Consider the following 20,235-nt stretch of genomic DNA (forward strand, 5'->3'; position numbering starts at 1 on the left):
ACTCTGACGGCAAAACATTACTACCAACATGTAATTACATTCTTCTACCAAAGTTCGAAGTTAACTCTGATAATGGGAGGCTGCTACTGCTAACTAAGTATGTATATTTGTAGATTTTTCTTTTTTGTGTTATTTTGTTATATCTACATGTATAAACAAGTGCTATGTTTTACTCACTGAAAATACGTTTCACATTACTTTCACGGTTTAAAAATTCACAAAAAAATTTATTCTGCAACAGTTTCTTGTTAAGTAGATTTATTAGAACTTTATTATTTTTTCAAAAAATAAAATTTGAATATTTGAACCCTAAATATTCACGTCTGCGCAAATCATCAGTGGTATTATTTTTATTCTGATTTGTTAATAAATTGAGAACTGCACCTTTTCTAATAAATAATCCAGTTGCGTTTCCAATTTCTTGCTATTCCAGCCATGTGCGTCTAGGTTGATTGTAGTTGATTTCTTGCTGCCCTATTTCAATTAGAAAATTATTTTATTTTATGGTCTTAAATTATATATGCTCATAGATATTTTAATACTACATAAAAATGGAACCAAAAAGCAATTGAGAGAACTTCGTGACTTATCAACAAATATGATTAGATTAAACACTTATCCTAATGGAAAAACTAAACCTTAGTAACAAATTGTTTAAAAACATGACTTTTGTCCAAAAATATATTTTTTATTTTAAAATAAATAACTTGTTATAATTAAGCATTAGATAAATATGAATTTGCATTGTAAAACGTTATTTTTATGACAAGTACGTAAAGCTGAAAATTTAGTCTTATAGAAAATATTGTATATTTTTACTGCCACATTCAAAAGAAGTGATTATTTTTTTCTGAAACTGCTTGTGCTTAGCAATTCGCTAGATCTGTGAAAAATATTTAAGAAACTTTTATGAATTGATGTGACCTTATTAAAAAAAAAAATATTTTTTTTATTACATTACTTTCTTTTAACCAGGTATATCAAATGATAAACCAATTACTAAGCTGTATTTTTTAACAATAAATGATGGCTAGCTAGGGCCGTTGAAAATTAAACTACATAAAAAATACATATAATAACTTACAAACTAAATAAATAGTCTAGGAAGTTAACAACTACTTATTTCTTCATGAAATTTTTATATTGCCTTACTTGGAAAGTGCCATGTTTATGGTGTTACTTTAGGTGGTTCTTTCCTTACTTCATATTTTGCATAAAATATAAAAGGATCTTCCCTGTATAGAGAAATGTAGTTTTTATATTGATAGATGCATTAAACTATTTAATAGTATGTACATTAAACTATTTAAATATATTATAAAATATTGGTTACATCTTCTCTGTATAACATTAAGCTTGGTGAATAAAAAAATCTGTAATGTCTGGCTTTGCTGAAAAGTATTAGATTACGGTTCTTTACTTTTAAGCATTTACCTGATTTGGAATGAACTAATTATTTACTTTTAAGTTATGTATTGCCTTGGAAAATTTGACAATTCTTTTAGAGTTTCCTTTTGAGGATTCTCTTATTATTAAGCGCTGTCATAATATGTTGGTAATAATTGATGATTCATTATCCATCTTACAGCGTCAACAAGAATGACTTATGTAGCCAAGGTTCGCATGCAATCTTCAGTTGTCTAATACAAAGAACATGACTAACAAGTGATGTAAACAACCCTTTTGAACTGAATGTTACTTACAGAGATATTAAAAAATTATTACATTTTGTTTGAAATACTTACACCTTGTCTCTTTGGCTAAGTACAGCTACTTTACTTTCTGATGAAAAAAAATCAAAGTACATCAGATTCAAACTGCAAAAATCTTTTATCTAGAGGAACTTCTTCATTCTTTGTAACATTTTACATATGGATATAGATAAAAGCAGCCATACTCTTGAATTAAAGGAGAAATAAGCATAAAAACATTGAAGTAAGGGTGTATCCATCTTAAAAATTATAAAGAGTTTATTCGTAGCTGATAGTCATTGCCTTAACTTTATTCACACCAGTTTGAGTAAACACTCGTAAAAATGTTATGTTTATAAATAAATATTGACTCAATAAGAGAGCAAATACTAAAAATTGAGTATCACCTTATTATTTTATTGTTTCCTATTAAAGTGATTACTTCAAAATATGAGTATTTACTTTTTTCTAATCATCAGCCCCATTATATAAATATATTTAAAACAAAGAAATGAGTTAAAGGCCACAAAAAGTAACATTTTATTACATGTATCAGATTATTAAATTATTTTATTTGCCAGATAAAGAAATAATCAATAACTTATTATTTTTTTTTATTAAAATGCACATTCAGTTAACAAATTTTACAGACATAAGTTCTGTGTTCTTTATAACAACTTATTTTATGGTATTCATAAATTTATGGAGGTATGGCAAAAAAAAACTACCTGTTTTTTTGTTCCTTATAATATAATTAGAAAAACTTAAGGACATCACTAATACTTGAAGATATAACCTGGTCTGTTAGTTATTATTTCACAAAAATCATTAAAGTTTGAACTGAAATTTTTTTTTAGTTATTTCTGTTAAATATTTTGGTGAATTTTTGTTGTATAACTTAAATTAGAATCTGTATACAAAAATTATTGTAATTTTCAGTTCTACTGTATATATATATAATGATGTTTAATAAATGGTTTTTCTTAAGTTGAACTTCATATGTGGAATTACTTATTCTAGCCCTTTGTAAAATTAATTGTATAGAGAATCTGATAATTATTCAGTTCCATTAATAAGCATAACACCTGATTACTAATGTGTACAAATGAGCTATGAACTCGTAAGTACATATTTTTAAAAAAATTTACTTTAAAAATTTTCAATTTTTTTTGAGTTTCACTTTAAAAACAAATAAGGAAAAGCACACATGTATGCCATTGATAATTTGTGTGTGTGAACTTGCACATGTGTCTGTGTGAAGCGCTGGTAGTTTGTGAAATGGGTAGCATATTAGTTTCTTAGTTGGCCTTGGTTAATAGATTAATATTCTTAGTTCAGTTCCTGGCGAGTAATATTATTTTACCACCTTTCATTTCAGCCATTGGATCCTTATTAAAATAAGTGTAAAACATATCCAGTCACAATACCAAAAATAAATTATGATAGCTCAATTGAATTGTCTGTATTTTCAAGAAAAAATTATAGAACTTATTATGTACTTATTAGAATTAATATTTTTGAAAATAAGATGAAATTTTTGACAAAAAATAGAACCTGTTAAAAACAAGTAAAAGTGGATATTATTCACCTAATTAAAATAAACAAATACTAACAAATTAGCAGTACTTAATTTAAAACTGGATTAAAAATTTTGAGATAATTAAATTGAATATTTATGTAATTTTTTAAATGTTTTCTTCTTTTGAAGTTGGTTTTATTTTTTAAAAATAGTGTTTTTTATTGAACATTTTTTAGTTTTACATAATGTGTGTGGTAACCGTATTAAAAGTGTTGTTAGCAAGAAAAAAAATGAGGCTGATCAGTAACATATTTAATTAAACTGTCATACATTTCATATATATTGTAAATAATCTGTCAACAGTTGTAGCAATTTGCACTGTGGCAGCAAAATATAATTATATTTCAAAAAATAATTTTTATAGCTTACTGCCTTTGTTTTATTATTACCTATTAATAATTTTGTAGATATCTCTCTTTCTTCAGAATTTTGTTTTGTAAAATTTGATTAAAGACATAATTTGAAATATTATAACTACTGTAATGTTTGTTTACTATCTTAGTCATTGAAATAATACAAATTATTCAAGTTGGTAGATTATCTAAACTATGTACTGCTTGTAGATAATTCAAACTACTGTTTTGAGTTCCATAATTTAAAAAAAATTAAATTTAAATTACAGATTTTAGAAAAATTTGAATTATATGTATTTTTTCCTTAAGTAAATCATTACATTAAAATCTAATTTGTTTACTATTAATAAGCATATTGCTGTTTTTTTTATTGTGTTTGTGTTTTGAAAACGTGTGTTTGTTTTCTGTAAATGTTCAGCGTAATTAGATTTCTGTTTGCTTGTAAATGATTTTCAAAGTGTTATTTAAAGTTCCTGTACAGTCATTTTTTGTTATAATTTTTCTCTGGGCATTATGACTTTTAAACACCTAATTATAATTAGATCTTTACCATTCTTACATTAACTCGCTGTTGGACTATGTAAGTCAGATTCATGGTACAGAATCTTTCAGTCAAGTTTTGAAGCACTTGCACGTAACCATTCGCTCTGAAATTTTTCATACAGGTTTGCTTCTGATGACAACACATTTTAGCAACAATTTCAAGTCGCTATGATGCCCCTAGGTTGCTAAGTGAAAAAAATGCCCCATGAACTTATGCAATCTCATTTACATGCATATTTTTTTAGTGAAAGAATAATCCATGTTTGTGATGTTGTCATCTTGTCATTCAATTAATTAAATTGAACAAAAGTATTTCTGCTATGGCTGAGGCAAAAATTCAAATTTCATTTAATTGCTCAAATCTGTGTGCTAGCACAGCTGTATAAACTTATGAGGACTAAAGAGTAGAAAATAAAAAACATGTAAAAAAACTTTTTAAAACCCACTCTTATATTAAATTCAATAAAAAGTAGAAAATAACAAATAGGCAAAAAAAGGTTTTAAAACACCACTCCATAAATTAAATGCATTAAAAGGTAAAAAATAATTTTAGGATGGTATCTCATTATGGATTTGACAACAAGCGTTGATGGTTATATGTGCAGATTATGGGAAAGTCAAATTAAAAATTTGATGTTTTTGCCAATTTTTTCATATACATGAAGAGTGGCTAAAGAGTGGGGTGCTCATGTCAAACTACAAATCTTTGCACCCCAGTCTTTAAGCCATTCATCACGCATATGAAAAAATTGGGCAAAAATCTTCTAATTTTTAATTTGAAGCTATGACTTTCACATAATCTTACATATCACCATCAAAGTTTGTTGTCAAATCCATTCTGAGTTACCATTCTAAAATTATTTTTTACCTTTTAGTGTGTTTAATTTAAGATTGGTGTTTTAAAAATTATTTTACATATTTTTTTTTAAAATCACTTATTACATCTGATTTTTTTATTGTTATTTTTAAGAGCAACTTGTAATTAATTAAATGTTTTTTGAAAACTTATGTGTGTTGATTTTATAATTTAAAACAATTTAAAAATTATTTTTTGTCTCTTTTAATGTTATATATTATTTTACTTTTATATTTAAATTGATATTAATTAATATAATTAATTTATATCCTGTATACTGAAAACCACTTTCAGCTGCTTTCTTTAAATGTATTTCATTAAATTCATTTACTTAACAACCTTCAACAACTGACCTCCATGGCAGAGTAGTAGGGTCCTGTCTTTCACCTGGAAGGTTCTAGATTTGAATCTGGGTCAGGCTTTTTTCATATACTACAATTTCATTAATTACAATTAAAAAAAAGGAGTAGAATAACTGTAACTGGGGTTACCTGTTGTTACCAGAGAAAGAGAATTATTTTTATTACATAGTTCAGAGCTCTATTAATCATGCTTCAGTAAGTTTGCTATTTTTTTGTGGTATGGATTTATTGATTTTTTTTTCTGAGCATTTAACTCTTCACTATGTAAGAGTTAAACGCTCTTGCTTGATTAAAGTTATTTTATTTAATGTCATTACATAATACTAATTATGAAGATAACATTTTATTAAAATATTTTATCTATTCTTTTCAGTACACAGTTCAGTTAAAAAAAGAGAAAAAACATTTTAAATAGTATAAAAGATTATAACTGAATGACTGTCAGATGGTACTGTGTGTCTTATACTGATTGTTACATACATTTTGACTGTTTTGATAACAGTTGTTTTGCTTCTCAACATTAGTGAAGTTCCATTTTGTGACATATTATTTTAAAAAAGTATTATGGCACACCCTGCTGTTACAGGTATATGTTAATCATTTTTTTGTAGTTTAATATTATATATAAGTTTGTTACTTGTTAGTAAGCTAGTAGGCTAAGCTAGTAAACTATAATCAATTTCCTGAAACAGTTCCTCTGCAGGTTGATTGTTATGTACATACATCTTCATTTCAAGATCTTAACTTTTTTCTCTAAAAGGCAAGATTGGAGATAGATAAATCACTTTAGTTCTGGCTCCACCTACAACACCACACCACATTGTATGAAGCAGTGCTTCATACAACGATGAAGCAGGTTATTCAAAAGTTGCTTTATGAATAAAAGAAAACAAAGTATTATTATTTTTATGTTAATGTCATTCCTAAATTATTGGCAAATAATTCTAATTATTAATTTATTTAAAAAAACTATAAATAATTGTTTTTGATATTCTCTTAAATACATTTTTACAATGAAGCATTATGCTATTAATGATAAAACAAGATTGTTTGAAAAACCTCACAATGGGAAATTGATCCATTTTATAAAAAGATAGATTTTGAAAAAAAAAACATGGATCAAATTGAGAACTACCTCCTTTTGTTAAAGTTGATGTTTTTCAGAATGAAAACATGAGTTTACAGCCACGTCGTTATTGTACTCCACTGCTGTTGCTGTATGTGAATTTGTGTATCATCAAACTATAATGAAAGATTTTATGTAATTTATTTACTACTAAGGCAAAGTTAGTGGAAAAACATATGTGCGGTGAAGATCTGATAATATTACATATATTTTCTGTAAAAAGGTATGGTTATTTGGTAGGAAAATTCAGAGTAATAAATTTGAAATGAGAATATTTATTATGTTTGTACTCTACATTTAGGTTGATAAGTTTAAAAAAAATTGCCAATGTTAATAGCCAAAGACACCAAACAGGGTATTGGCCATTATATGAATGTGTATTAATGATTTACTTTAGGATCACTGGTTTCCAATTTGAGTTGCAAGTGATACTTATTGGCCAAAGTTAAGAAATGAGAAAATGTAATGAAAAGTGTCTATTTTATGACAAAAGCAATCTAACACAGAATGTGATCATACCTTCATGCATGATCATACCACAATATGCAGATCATACCTTCTTTCATTGCTTTGGTTTCTTCTCTGAACATAACTAAAATTGTAGTAAAATTGTATTTTACACATATAACAATATCTAATACAACTTGTAACTATGTATCAAATTTTAGTAAATTTTTTTTAGAAAATTTCTTTTCCACATTTAACTGAAGTATTGATGAATGCTAAATACCGAGACCTAGAAGGGATACTTTGTCTTGGAATATCCATACTCATTGATAAATTCATGTGTATTAGATCATTAGTTGAAATTAATGACATATAGTTTTCACTGGATTGCAATACTGTGTTTCATTCTGGTAACTGTTGACATCATAATCAATAGTACTATAAATATAAATATAATTACCATTTTACAGTTTTACTCATATCTGAATGTATCTGTTTATTATAATTAACATTAACTACTTTTGTTAAATACTTTTGAGTGAAAGAATGTTAAATATAATATTATTTTACAGTTTTAGGGCCAGTACCGGCCACTCAACTTGGCAGAACATTAACGCATGAACACTTTGGGCTTAATTTTGAAAAATTTTATGTTAAGCCTCCTTCTCAACTAGAATCATACATTGAAAATAAAATCTCATTAGAAAATGTTGGTTTTATTAGACAATATCCGTAAGTTTATTTATTTGTATAAATCATGTTTTTGAATTTGTAGTTTAGTATCCTAGCATATATAATAATAATTATTATTATTATTATCAGTAATAAATAAAATAAAAATATCACTTGTTGGTTATATTTTAAACAATTTTCTCCCATTTGTGCTTTCGCAGTGCCAAATCTTTCAAATCTTAGTCATTTAACAATTTGACTAAGAAGGAGTAACATCCTACTTTTTAAATTAAAAAAAAAGTAATACACATAAAGCATACAATAGTAATACAAAGTAAAAAATAATACACATAAATGAAGTGATGCATACTATGAAAGTGCTAATGTGAGAGAATTCATAAAAAATAAGCAGTAAGTGATATTTTTATTTTATTTATTTTTAATAAAAATCATACTTTGTATTGAAAATATAAAATATGGGAAATTAGAATAACTGGCACATGTGAATGTATTTTTTTTATCTCATGATGGGTTTGTAGTTATGAATTGCTGATGAATTCAGATTGTGTGAGATTTCTGATATTGAAATTATAGTGAACCTTTTCTTAACTGCTCTTGGTTTTTACCAGCCACACATACATGTACTGTACATTCAAGCTAATCAGCTACTTATCCAGATTTTTTTATAATTTTAATTATTTCATAACTGGGTAGCCAACTGATAAAATAGTTGATAGTCTGGCTGTTTTGTGAGCAAGTCTTGGGTTAGTTTATTGGAAAGGGTCTGGCATTTTTTCACAAATCATTTCATCTATCTCAGCTTCTTGATTAAAGTATGTGTTTAGCTTGTCCAAATCCCTGATACTAAAATATATGAATAAAAAAATCATCTTGTTTTCTCTTCTTGAGTGTGCTAGTTGATATGATTCATTTAAGTTACACAATCTATCGCTTTTATCAACTATGTTATTTTAGTCTCTAATTTTCATGCTCAGATAACTTTTGTAGGAAAGTCTGTTATTTATAAATGAATGGTACAAAATCTAAACATTTTGTAGCATTATTCTGAAAAATTTGTAGGCATTGTGGCTCATAAACAGAAGGGAATGGGTAAATATAATGGAGTATCAGTTAATTTTTTTTTAAAGGTTAATAACTATAAGATGATCCAATAACCACGTAGTTCATCATGAAAAGATATAGTAAATGACTAGGGATGAAAACATAAAGGTTTTCTCCATTCAAGTAGGTGTGAAGAAATACTGCTATATATGTAAGTTCAAATTAAAATATTTCTTAAAATTTCCTCAGACACTTATGATTAAACTGGAATCTTTTTTTTTAAATTAAATTTAAAGTGGCAACAACTACTGTTATTTTTAGGTTATTTTTAGTGAATGACAACTGCTAATAATATTCAGTGAAAATGTACTTATCATTGTTTATTGGTGATCTAATTGTTAAATCAATTAATTAAAACATGGTTTTTGCTAATAGTGTTTTATTTTCACTTATACCCTTCAGTTTCCAGAATTTTATACCTTGAGATATTCCAACCATTGAGAACTGTCAGGTTGTAAGGAATGCAATTTACTATCTTGCTCAGTACTTATATATTTTTTCAACAAGTAATTTTTTTTTGTGTTTTGTCATCATTATTTATCACAAAAATTGGATCAATATCTATTCCAGGGTTTAGAAGCAAATTTCAAATCTAAGGTAATCCTCTTCTGAATTGACTATAAGAATAGACTGCCCAGCACAGTTAAAGTTTTCCAGTAGTACATTGACTTTGCGTATGTAACCAAAACGCTGAAAATCTTCAACTAATATACTTGTAGAATTGACTATGGTAATCCTAAATCATTCTTCTTGATTGAATATTCACAGGTTTCCTTTTATCTCTCTATTAGGTACTCAGCCATTAAGACTATCTATAGTTACATTTCAAAATTGACCTTGTTTTTGGTATTTCAGTTTAGATAACCACCATAGCATGACATTATCTAATTGTAATCAGTCTTCTGTGCATCCAATGAATTAGTTTAGGCACTACTGTCATGTTCTTTGAAAATTACTATACCTGTAAAAATTTCAGAAAAACAGCTGTATGCTTTTGTATTTTTGTAAATTTTTCTAAGGTTATAATTTTTTATATGATTTATTGAGGAAATACAGTTTGGTTTAAATAACTATACTGTATTTATTTAAGTACTTCTTTAATTCAATTCCAGTTCTAATATTTATTTTGTTTTATTAAATGTTTAGTTATAGCAGCAGGTCTAACATTAAATTTAGTGGAAACGATGTGGATAATGCCATTGTTGAAGAAATGCATATGTATAAAAAATTTGGAGGGGGAACTATTATAGAAAATACAAACATTGGCTTAGACAGAAATGTTCCTCTCATGGTAAAAGCCAGTAAAGAAACAGGTGTACATGTTGTTGCAGGAACAGGTAAGTTAATTCACTTCTTTCATGTACCTGTTAAATTTACATCTATTTTATATTTACTTTTTCTTACACATTACTTTATACAGTCCTTTTATATTAATCTTGGATGTGTGTGTGTGTGCACATGCATGCATGCACGCACACATGCATGTGTAAATAAATAAACAAATATATATATATATATAGAAAGAGAGAGAGAGAGAAATTTTTAATGTAATTTATTTCACTCATAATTGCTGTGGACAGAGTAATGCACAAAAATCATAGCAACTAAACACAGTATATACTTATACTATTGTATTCTTACATGTGTAAATGAATTCATTATTCATCCTGTAGCTGGTCTTTAAAAAGGTGTCCCAGATGACTACATAATCTACATAATCACTATGTTTTCTAGATAATCTTTCCCATTCCTTGACTGTAGTAAAGAATGAGATCTGGATCTGGTATTAAGGAAAATAAAAAAATCTGATGTAGACACTACATGGCTTCCTTGTACGCCTATTAAATTACATATACACATTTTTTGCTGCACTTCATTTAAATTTATTTCATTTGAAAGAGATACGATCCTCAGTTCTTTAATAAATAATAAATATTTATACTATAATAAGTAATACTTTTCAATAAAGAAGAATAAACACTTGGCTTAATCTATAACAAATAAAATAACTCTAAGAATATTTGATATTTTTCCAATATGATTACTAAATTTCATATCTGAATCAAAAGTGATTCCTAAATATTGGCATATACTAAATACTGACAAGTAGAACTATTCTTTAAACAATATACTATGACAAATTGTTCTTAAATTCAAATTAATGTTTACATTAACTCTTGGATTTTTAAATATGAGCGTATTTAAAAATCAGCATATTGTAGAATCTTGCTCTCCAGATTATTGACATGTAAATTGAACAAAGTAGGAGAAAGTGTACTTACTACCTTGAATTAAACTACATTGTTGATTGTATTCATTACTACTAGTCATTTTTCCTACACTAACTTTCAGAGTCAGTGTTTTCTACACTAACAGTTTGTCTCTAATACCAATCTTATCCAATTTAATGTAATATACAAGGTCAAACGCTTTGCAACAGCAATAACAAATTATCATTTAATGCTTTATTTACATCATTTATAATTACTTCAAGATCTACTGTATCAAAGATCTATAAGACACAAATCCATGTTGAGCCTGGTTTATTAATATATTAAATCCATTATTAATTATTATTATTATTAAATCTAGCAGTTTCTGAAACAGAGATTGTTATGCTTATTCGGTGGAGGAGAGCTGTCCAATATCTGGGTGTGAGTCATGACATGAAACACATTCTGGAATCACATTTCAAGGGCATGCAAAGAGGCTGCTCGAGTGACCACCTGACTTATGGCAAACATTGGAACCCAGGCCGAGCTTAAAAAGCTATTAAGTCTATTGTTTTTTGTAGCGGGGGAGGGGAAAACATTTTTACGTTATTATCACTCGGAAAATAAAAATATAAAATCTAATAATACAACAGCAAAAATTAAAACAAAATAAAAACACTAGAAATTTAAAAACAAAATTAAAATATGAAATACAAAAATAAAATAAAAAACAAACTAAAACATTAAACACAAACATACAACTACAATCACAGCTAACATAATAAAAATTTAATTATAACCACTATCACAGATAAAAACTTATCTACTGTCACAGATAATAATTATATATACATATATATATATAAAAATAAAATAAATTCAATGAACTTCGTGAGGAGTGTAAAAAGCTTCTTCTCAGATAACAGAAAAAATAAAAATTTTAAATGAAATCTATAACAGTATAAAAATAAAATAAAATATAAAACAACACTACTAAAGTATCTTAAATACCAACACTTTGAAGAAATAAAAACACTCAGCCTAAAACCTCTTTGTCATTGCCCAGGTTTCGACGAATGTTCGTGGGCAATTTAAATTTGCGACGCAAGGCTGCATAATGCACACAATCTACAAGGATGTGGCGCACAGTCAAGCGGAAGTCGCATCATATACATACTGGTGCGTTTACTGCTGACATCAGATACCCACTTCCTCATGATGAATTTACCTGTACGAGGAATCCCATGGCAATACAGAAATTTTAATGTGTCGGAGTTTGTTATCTATTGTAGCCGTACAGTCATCTTGCCACTTTGCATGAAGAGTGAGTTTTACATAGCTGATAAAGTTGGATGCATGATGAATTGATTGATCATGGTTGACTACATGCATCTTTAGCAGCGGAATCTTCACATTCATTTCCTGGAATCCTCATCTGGCTATGGATCCTGCAGAAACTCACTTGTGGATTGCGATGGTTCAACTCGATTGCATTGTAGATTTTGGTGACGTTAAGATGTCTGGAATAAAAATTTTCTAAGACTTGGAGAGCACTACACGAGTCGCTACAAATATGGATATGGCGGTACTTAGGGTTTATGATATTCAAAGTTAGTTAAGTTTTTCTTTTTTGTATACAATAGTTTTACTTTTTTTATGTTTGTTTCATTTATTTATGATTAGTATGGATCAGTTACCATCAGCAGATATGATCGACAAAGGGCTATCTGATTGTGGAGGTTGCCAAATAACATCTAGAAGACATGATCAGTTACCGTCATTGACTAGAGACCTAAGGAGGTTAGCTTGTAGAAAACTGATTAGAGACGACATACCAAACAATTTATCAGGAAATTCAAGTGATAATGAAAGTGTAATTGTGAAATCCCAACCTACCTCTAGTCGAATTTGTTTTGTGTTGTTTTCTATATTCAAACTTTAATTTAATCAAGGATGTAATAAACATCTCTGGTATTTTTTCTTTACCTATACTTTCAAAGAAAAAGAACTTAATGAAATACATTCATATGAGACATGAATAATAACTTGTAGTCAAATTTAATATCCAAATCTAAAACCTCTATTATGTATTTCAAAATCCTGATTTGTTTTTTTTAAAGTCATAAAACTATTTTTAGGGATATTGTTAATTACTTCTTAGGCCATGCACAAATTCTATCAATTTCAGGTTTGAAAGAAAATTTTACTTTACTTTTAATCATTTAATTTTCACTTCTTAATCTGTTTTATAACATTTTAAAATTGTTATATGTATGTATAAATATATATATATATATATATATATATATAAACAATTAACCTGGTAAACTTATAAAAAAAAATGCTATCAATAAATGCAAAAATAAGACACTACAACACAGTTATAAAATCAGAAGCCATTTATGCAGCAGAAACACTCTACCATCTGAACGAAAAATCAAAGACAGACAGACTCCAGAAAATCGAAAGAATTGGAAAAACCTGTAACATTAAAACGTACCAGAAAGACGAGCAGTAATGGATTGTGCCCAATAGTAGATTATAAGGAGTTAGAACCCATCACTGATACCATGCATAAGAGGAGACTAGGATTCTTTGGTTGTATCATGAAGATGCAAGATTCAAGACTTCTGAAAAGCTAGTACAGTACCATCTTGACTTGAAAAACACCAAGACAGGATACAGATAGATTAGCAAAAAAAGAGAGTCTGAAGGAAATTGGCCTTACACCAGAAACACCACAGATAGATAAAATTAAACAAGAAAATCAAAAACAAAAACACTTGCTTCACACTCAGAACACAAACATTTTCAACACTAGAAAGGGCACAAATATCAGAATGTATGAAAAAGTACTGGGAGGATTGCAAGGCCCAAACAGTGCCATTCATTATTTTCTACAAAAATTAAAAAAAAGAGGTTAAGGTCTTTTTTATTAAAAAAAATCAAGAAAAAAGTTTTCAGAACTTTTTATCAAAAAGTCAAAAGAAAAGTCAAGGCCCTTTTTTTAACAGTATTAGTAGTAGCAGTAAGTAGTAGTAATATATTGAGCAAAATAATGGTAGTATTTGTTGTGTAATAATTTTATTTAAAAAATTAAGATTTTAATTTAAATAATACTATTAAATTAAAATTATAAAGTGTACTAATTGTTTAAAAAAACTTACTTTTTGATAAAAGTATAGTTTATTTTTACAACCAGAATTTCTTATTTGCAGATCAACAGAATGTTTTACATTGTATGACTCTTTTAATCTTGTTTAGGTAATTTTGATTTCCCTTTTTATCTTCTCTGATACTTTATTCTGTTTATAGGTTTCTATGTATCTGCCGTTCAGTCTCAAAGTGTTTTGCATAAATCTGTTGAAGAAATGTGTAATGATATGAGGAATGAATTACAAAATGGTTGTCTTGATTATGAAAGTGTAAAATGTGGTTTTATAGGTGAGGTTGGAAGTTCATGGCCCATAGATGGTAAGTTGTATTTTATTATCTGCTTGAGAAATATAGAATTTATTACCTCCTTGTACAAAGTAAAGGAAGTATTGTGATCTAAAAAAATTTTAATTTTCAGATTTCAATGGAAATATCCATTTTGACCATCCCTACAAAAATAGTGTTCGTAAAATTAAAGTTTTTCACAAGAACTGAAAAGGCAAGAAACCTGCATTATGCTAAATGTAAGAAAAGGAATGCAAGAAAACTGTGTAAAGACTCAGCTCATTTTATTGTTTATATTTTTTATTTTATTGATTTTACAGTGTTTTGATAAAAATAAGCAAAGGAATTTTGAAAGAAATAATTTCAATGAGGACTGTTAATGAAATGATCTGAAACTCTCCAAAATGATGTAAAATGTGTTATCTTATTTTAAATATTTCAACAATTTTCTCATTAAAATACTGTGAATGTATGATCAGGATATTCATTACTCTATAATAATCCAGCAGTAAATAATAATGTTCATAAAAGATGTTTCCATATAAGCAAGAAGTTATTCATTGTTGAATATGTTAACCTTTATAATTCGTTATACGAGGGTAAGTCAATTATTATCCGCAATGTGGTTATAAATTTTATTGCAATACAAGTAGGAAACTTACATGTACATCATTTTTCAACATAGTTCCCTTGCATTTCAACGAACTTGGTCCATCGTTGCACAAGCTTCCTGATGCCCTAATAAAATAAGGTGTTAGGTTGAGCTACGAGTCAGGAATGCACTGCTTCTTTCACTGTTTCGTCCGAGGTAAATCGATGTCCCCTTAATGCCTGCTTGCTTGAGTGGACCAAACAAGTGGTAGTCAGAAGGGGCAAGATCAGGACTATACGGAGGATGAGCCAGTACTTCAGAGGTGAGTTTCTGGAGCATTTCAGCAGTGTTGGCAGCAGTATGTAGATGGGCATTGTCGTGCAACAACACAACACCTTTCGACAGCAGTCCTCAGCGTTTGCTTCAAATTGCAGGCTTCAGCTTGGCCATTAAGCATCTCACTGTAACGCACACTTTTTATTGTCGTGTTCTTTCCTCATAATGCTCCAGTACTGGGCCTTGTGAGTCCCAAAAAAACCGTAAGCATCAGTTTTTCTATGGACGGTTGGGTCTTGAACTTTTTTTACAGGGCGAATTTGGAAGTTTCCATTCCATACTCTGCTGTTTACTCTCCGGCTCGTAATGATGGACCCATGTTTCGTCACTAGCGATGATTCTGTCTAAGAAGATGTCCTGTTCATTACCATAGCGATCCAAATGTTTTCGGCAGATGTCCAAGCGCGTTTGTTTATGCGACTGTGTGAGTTGTTTTGGGACCCATCTTGCACAGACATTATGAAACCCAAGTCTGTTGTGGATGATTTCGTAGGCAGAACCGTGACTAATTTGTAGACGATGTGCCCCTTCATCAATAGTTACTCGTCTGTCTAAGAAAACCATGTCACATGCAAGCTCAATGTTTTCCTCATTTGTGGTGGTAAATGGTCTTCCGGCTCCTTCATTGTGCGTAACACTTTGCCAACCATTTTTTAATTTTTCAATCCATTCGTAGACACTCTGTTGCAGCAACACACTGTTCCCGTACTGTACCGAAAGTCTTCAATGAATTTCAGCCCCTGATACATCTTTTGACCACAAAAAATGGATCACTGAACATTGCTCTTCTTTGGTGCAAACAGAAAGTGGAGCAACCATGGTTAACGGCAGGGCAGCAATAATGTAACTAACCTAGCTGTATCAAACCTGCACAGACATAACAACAATTAAACCACGCACGCGTCATCTACGCTACATGACAGTACTACCAACATAAACAGAAATATAACTAAATTGCGGATAATAATTGACTTACCCTTGCAATTGTCCTTTCTTACCTACAATACTGATATTTGTATCCTACTTTCTACTTTTTTTCTAATGTGTTTTGTAATTTTTTGTAGTATAATGTGAATTATTAATGAATATGTATTATTATTATGAATTCTTATTGTGTATTATGTGAATTATGCTCTAATTATAGAGCATAATTTTTGTAATATAAAGACAGAGCATTCTTAGCAGATATTGTTCAGGCAGTACTGCTGTCTGGCACCATGTGATGTTAAATATTAATTTAACTTCTTTTCAACATTTGTTTGTATTTCATTAATTGTTAGTGCATAACACGCAACCATACAATACGTCCTAGTCGCCAAGCTGTTGGATTCAACTTATTTTATTATCGTAAGATGTGTTAAATTATGACGGGCAGTAGTTGAGAAACAGCTCCATATGATTCACTCAGCTCCTGGTGATTCACTCAGCTTCATCTACATTATATAAGCTGGCTCAGTGCTAGAATCTGACAGGCCAATTTGTCTCATCTAGTCAGTCTCGTCTTGTCTCATCTGGGAAGACGAGACATCTCTTATATCTTATACATATGTATATTTGTATCTTTCTTCTCTTTTAGATTTTGAGCGTAGAGCTATACAGGCAACAGCTGAAGTACAAACTGAGCTTGATTGTGCTGTAAGTTTTCATCCTGCAAGAGAACCTAAAGCACCATTTGAAATAATGAGAATATTTCTAGAAGCTGGAGGAAATGCAAATCGAACTATTATGTCACATCTAGATCGTAAGTTTTTTACCGATGTAAAATTTTATGTTTATAAATGTAAACCCACTAGTTTACTACATATTTGTGCTTAGCATCACTGGTCCTTGTCCATTTCTCATTGTAGATGGAAATTATGATTTGAAAAAGTTACATATATAATGAATGACCTGAACTGATCTGAACGGATGAAGAAATACTGGGCAGCTCGAAAGAGTAAAATAACACGTTTTTCTCAGAAAAGATCCAACTAAAATTGACTTAAGTGGTCCCATGTTGGCCGTAAAAGCATAATAATAATAATAATGAATGACCTCTGAAATACTCTATGGCACATTTCATCTACATCTGATACATAAATGGATTCTTTGTGCTAGGTGCCTATCAAAAATAGAATCTAAGTGTAGCTTAATAAAAGTACCCAGACAGTAGATGAAAACGCTTCAGAAAATATGTTTAAATGTAAATTAAGTATTAAATTGGTAGAAGAAGATAGAAAATATCATATTCTTTAATTCTCTTCTCATTCATCACAAGCCTAACCTCACTCTAGAAACATTTTTTAAGCAAATGTTTTTTATTAATATAGGGACGTAAAAATATAGTTTTGTCTTACACAGAAAATGCAGAACCTTGCAAGAAACTGAATCTTAGATCATCAGTTTAGCAGTGACCTGATGCTGTGGAAGTCTAGCATCAAACAAGTCATTTATTAATTATCTACAAGTAATGCCTGAAGAATGAATTTTTAATCACATGAGTTTTGGGTTTATTGTTCTTTTTGCTGCGTGTGATTAAATAAAACATATTTAAGTACAATTTCAACATTTTTGATAATTTTGTATGTCTTATTTCTATGAAGTAGAAGTAGCATAGGATTTGTTAATTAAAACTGAACTGTAAGTGACAGCTGGAAGACAGTTCTGAGGAGTTGATTAAAATCTAACTGGATACTCTTAGGGATCAATTGTCAATCTTCCATAATGAAAGGCAGATGCTTTAACATTATGCTACCTTGATGTATATAAAAAATTGAAGTACAGATATGCAGTATTAATTTATGTTTTCAGGGTTTATAAGAGTAAAATAATAAGAGAAAATAAATAATAACATTTTAGAATGTGAATTGTTAGTCTGAAACAACTGCTACACATTTTTGTTTTTCATGAACCCAATTTAAATAAATATTTTCATTAAAACTCAATTTTAAAACTGTTTTATTGCTCAATATTTTTTGGTTCTCAAATTAAACTATCGGTCTGCTTGATAATTTGCATGTAAAATGTGAATACGTTTAGATTTTTTTTTTTTATTAATGTGTTTGTTTAAATTTAGAAAAATTATGCTATCACTAGAATACACGTCCAATACGATGGAACTCATATGCTAAAAATTAGACCTGGGTTAGGATGTGAAGTGATTACTAAACCAGAAGGAACACATAATAAGACTGTTGTGGTTTCTCTCTGATAGTGGGTTGAAGAAGTTAATTTATTGGTTTTTGCTTTCGTGATATCCCTTACAGAATACTATATGCACAGTGTAAAATGACTAGTGGTGATGTTTCAATATTTATTATTCTTGTTTTAGTTTGTGTTTATTGTTTCTTGTTTTTGGTGTTTATTATTTATGATCATGTAATTATATTTAAGTCGCTAATGACTATAATTGTTGATGGGAATGTAAATAAAATTAAAAAAAAATCAGCGATTCTTATAGTTATGAGCAACATTAATCTTTTGTAATTATTAAATTTTTTTGATTTTTAGGTACTATTGGTTCTGAAGAACAGCTGTTGGAGTTCGCTTCATTTGGTACTTTTTGTCAGTTTGATTTGTTCGGAGTGGAGTGTTCTTATTATCAGTTAAAACCATTATTTGATATGAGATCTGATGCTCAAAGAATAGACCAAATTCATGCATTAATCCATCATGGAAAAGAAAGTAAAATTTTGTTATCACATGATATACATACTAAACACAGACTGGTATGTGCAAATTATTTAAATTATATATTTATTAATGTACTTTAATTACTTATGAATTGATTTTTACTGATCAAATCCAGCTCATGGCTTTTTTTTTGAATTCCTTGTACCAAATTTTCTTATGTCCTCTCATACCATAGTTATGACTGCAATTTTTCTTATTTAAATATATTTTTCCTATTTCTAATATAACGTTAAATGTATATTAAAAAATATACATTTAGTAGTTACTCAGGTGAATACTTTTTTTTTCAGTCTTCTTTTTCTTTTTAATTTTGTATGTTTGTAATTGTTTACAGGTAAAATTTGGTGGACATGGATTTTCTCATATTTTAAATAATGTAAAAGAAAAAATGCTAATTAAAGGAATATCAGAAAATACAGCTGAGAAAATATTAACTCGGAATCCTGCAAAGTGGCTATGTGGGTGAAATTACAATAAATATTTATCATAAGTTACAAAATGTCAAATGTGACTTTGGTTATGGTCAACCCATTTACAGAATATCAGTATTTCAGAGATAAATAACTGTTGATATACAATTCAATGTGAGATATTCGTAAATTTAGTTGTAAATATCTGTATATATTTTGTGTATTCTCATATATAATTTGTAAAATTTATTGGTTAAGTAAAAATATTTAATGGTGAAGTAAAAAAAATATATATTTTATGTAAATGCATTACGGTAGATTTAATATTTTAAGTGGCATCAGTTACTCACAGCTACTAATGAATCTCAGCAATATTTAGACAAATTATCACTCATATTATTAAAATCCAGTGATAAATGAATATTATTTATTTAATGTGACTTTGAAAGTCAGCATCTTATCCTTAATTTATGACTGAATTTCCAGGATTCTGCTCCAAAAGATGTTCTAAGATTTACTGACATATTGTCAAAATTTACACTTTTACTGCTAAGGGTGAAAATAATAAATCGCTCACTTTTATAGAACTCATCATATCCAGTTATAATCATACATTAAAAAATGTAAAGAAAATTCATTACAACTGTCTCAATCAGCTTATACAGAACAAACTTTTAGCTCTCTTACTCATGTTATTAAATACATTTCTACTTGTTACATAATAGTTATAATGAAAAACACAATGCAATAATGTAATTAGAATATGTTAATGACTATAGACAAACATGTTTGGCTTCAGCCAACATTATTTTCATAACAA

At 28.6% G+C, this 20,235-nt stretch overlaps 1 protein-coding gene across 1 annotated transcript; it reads left to right on the plus strand.

Annotated features, from left to right (window-relative positions):
* The first annotated feature begins 3 nt into the window (after positions 1 to 3).
* Positions 4 to 19,703, plus strand: LOC142327041 (phosphotriesterase-related protein). Its single transcript, XM_075369809.1, has 8 exons — positions 4 to 97; positions 5,758 to 5,970; positions 7,530 to 7,689; positions 9,898 to 10,088; positions 14,280 to 14,438; positions 16,910 to 17,074; positions 18,823 to 19,040; positions 19,340 to 19,703. The coding sequence occupies exons 2-8, from the start codon at positions 5,949 to 5,951 to the stop codon at positions 19,469 to 19,471; spliced, it is 1,047 nt and encodes a 348-aa protein (XP_075225924.1). The 5' UTR covers positions 4 to 97; positions 5,758 to 5,948; the 3' UTR covers positions 19,472 to 19,703.
* The last annotated feature ends 532 nt before the right edge of the window (positions 19,704 to 20,235 follow it).

The sequence above is a fragment of the Lycorma delicatula genome, chromosome 6, assembly GCF_047948215.1.
Source record: "Lycorma delicatula isolate Av1 chromosome 6, ASM4794821v1, whole genome shotgun sequence".
Lineage (NCBI taxonomy): Eukaryota > Metazoa > Arthropoda > Insecta > Hemiptera > Fulgoridae > Lycorma > Lycorma delicatula.

Bases quoted from the DNA above. Each gene is read 5' to 3' on its own strand.
- LOC142327041 (XM_075369809.1), top strand. From the start codon at position 5,949: ATGGCACACCCTGCTGTTACAG. The intron at 10,089-14,279 runs GTAAGTTAATTC...TTCTGTTTATAG, and splicing joins ACATGTTGTTGCAGGAACAG to GTTTCTATGTATCTGCCGTT. The intron at 14,439-16,909 runs GTAAGTTGTATT...CTTCTCTTTTAG, and splicing joins AAGTTCATGGCCCATAGATG to ATTTTGAGCGTAGAGCTATA.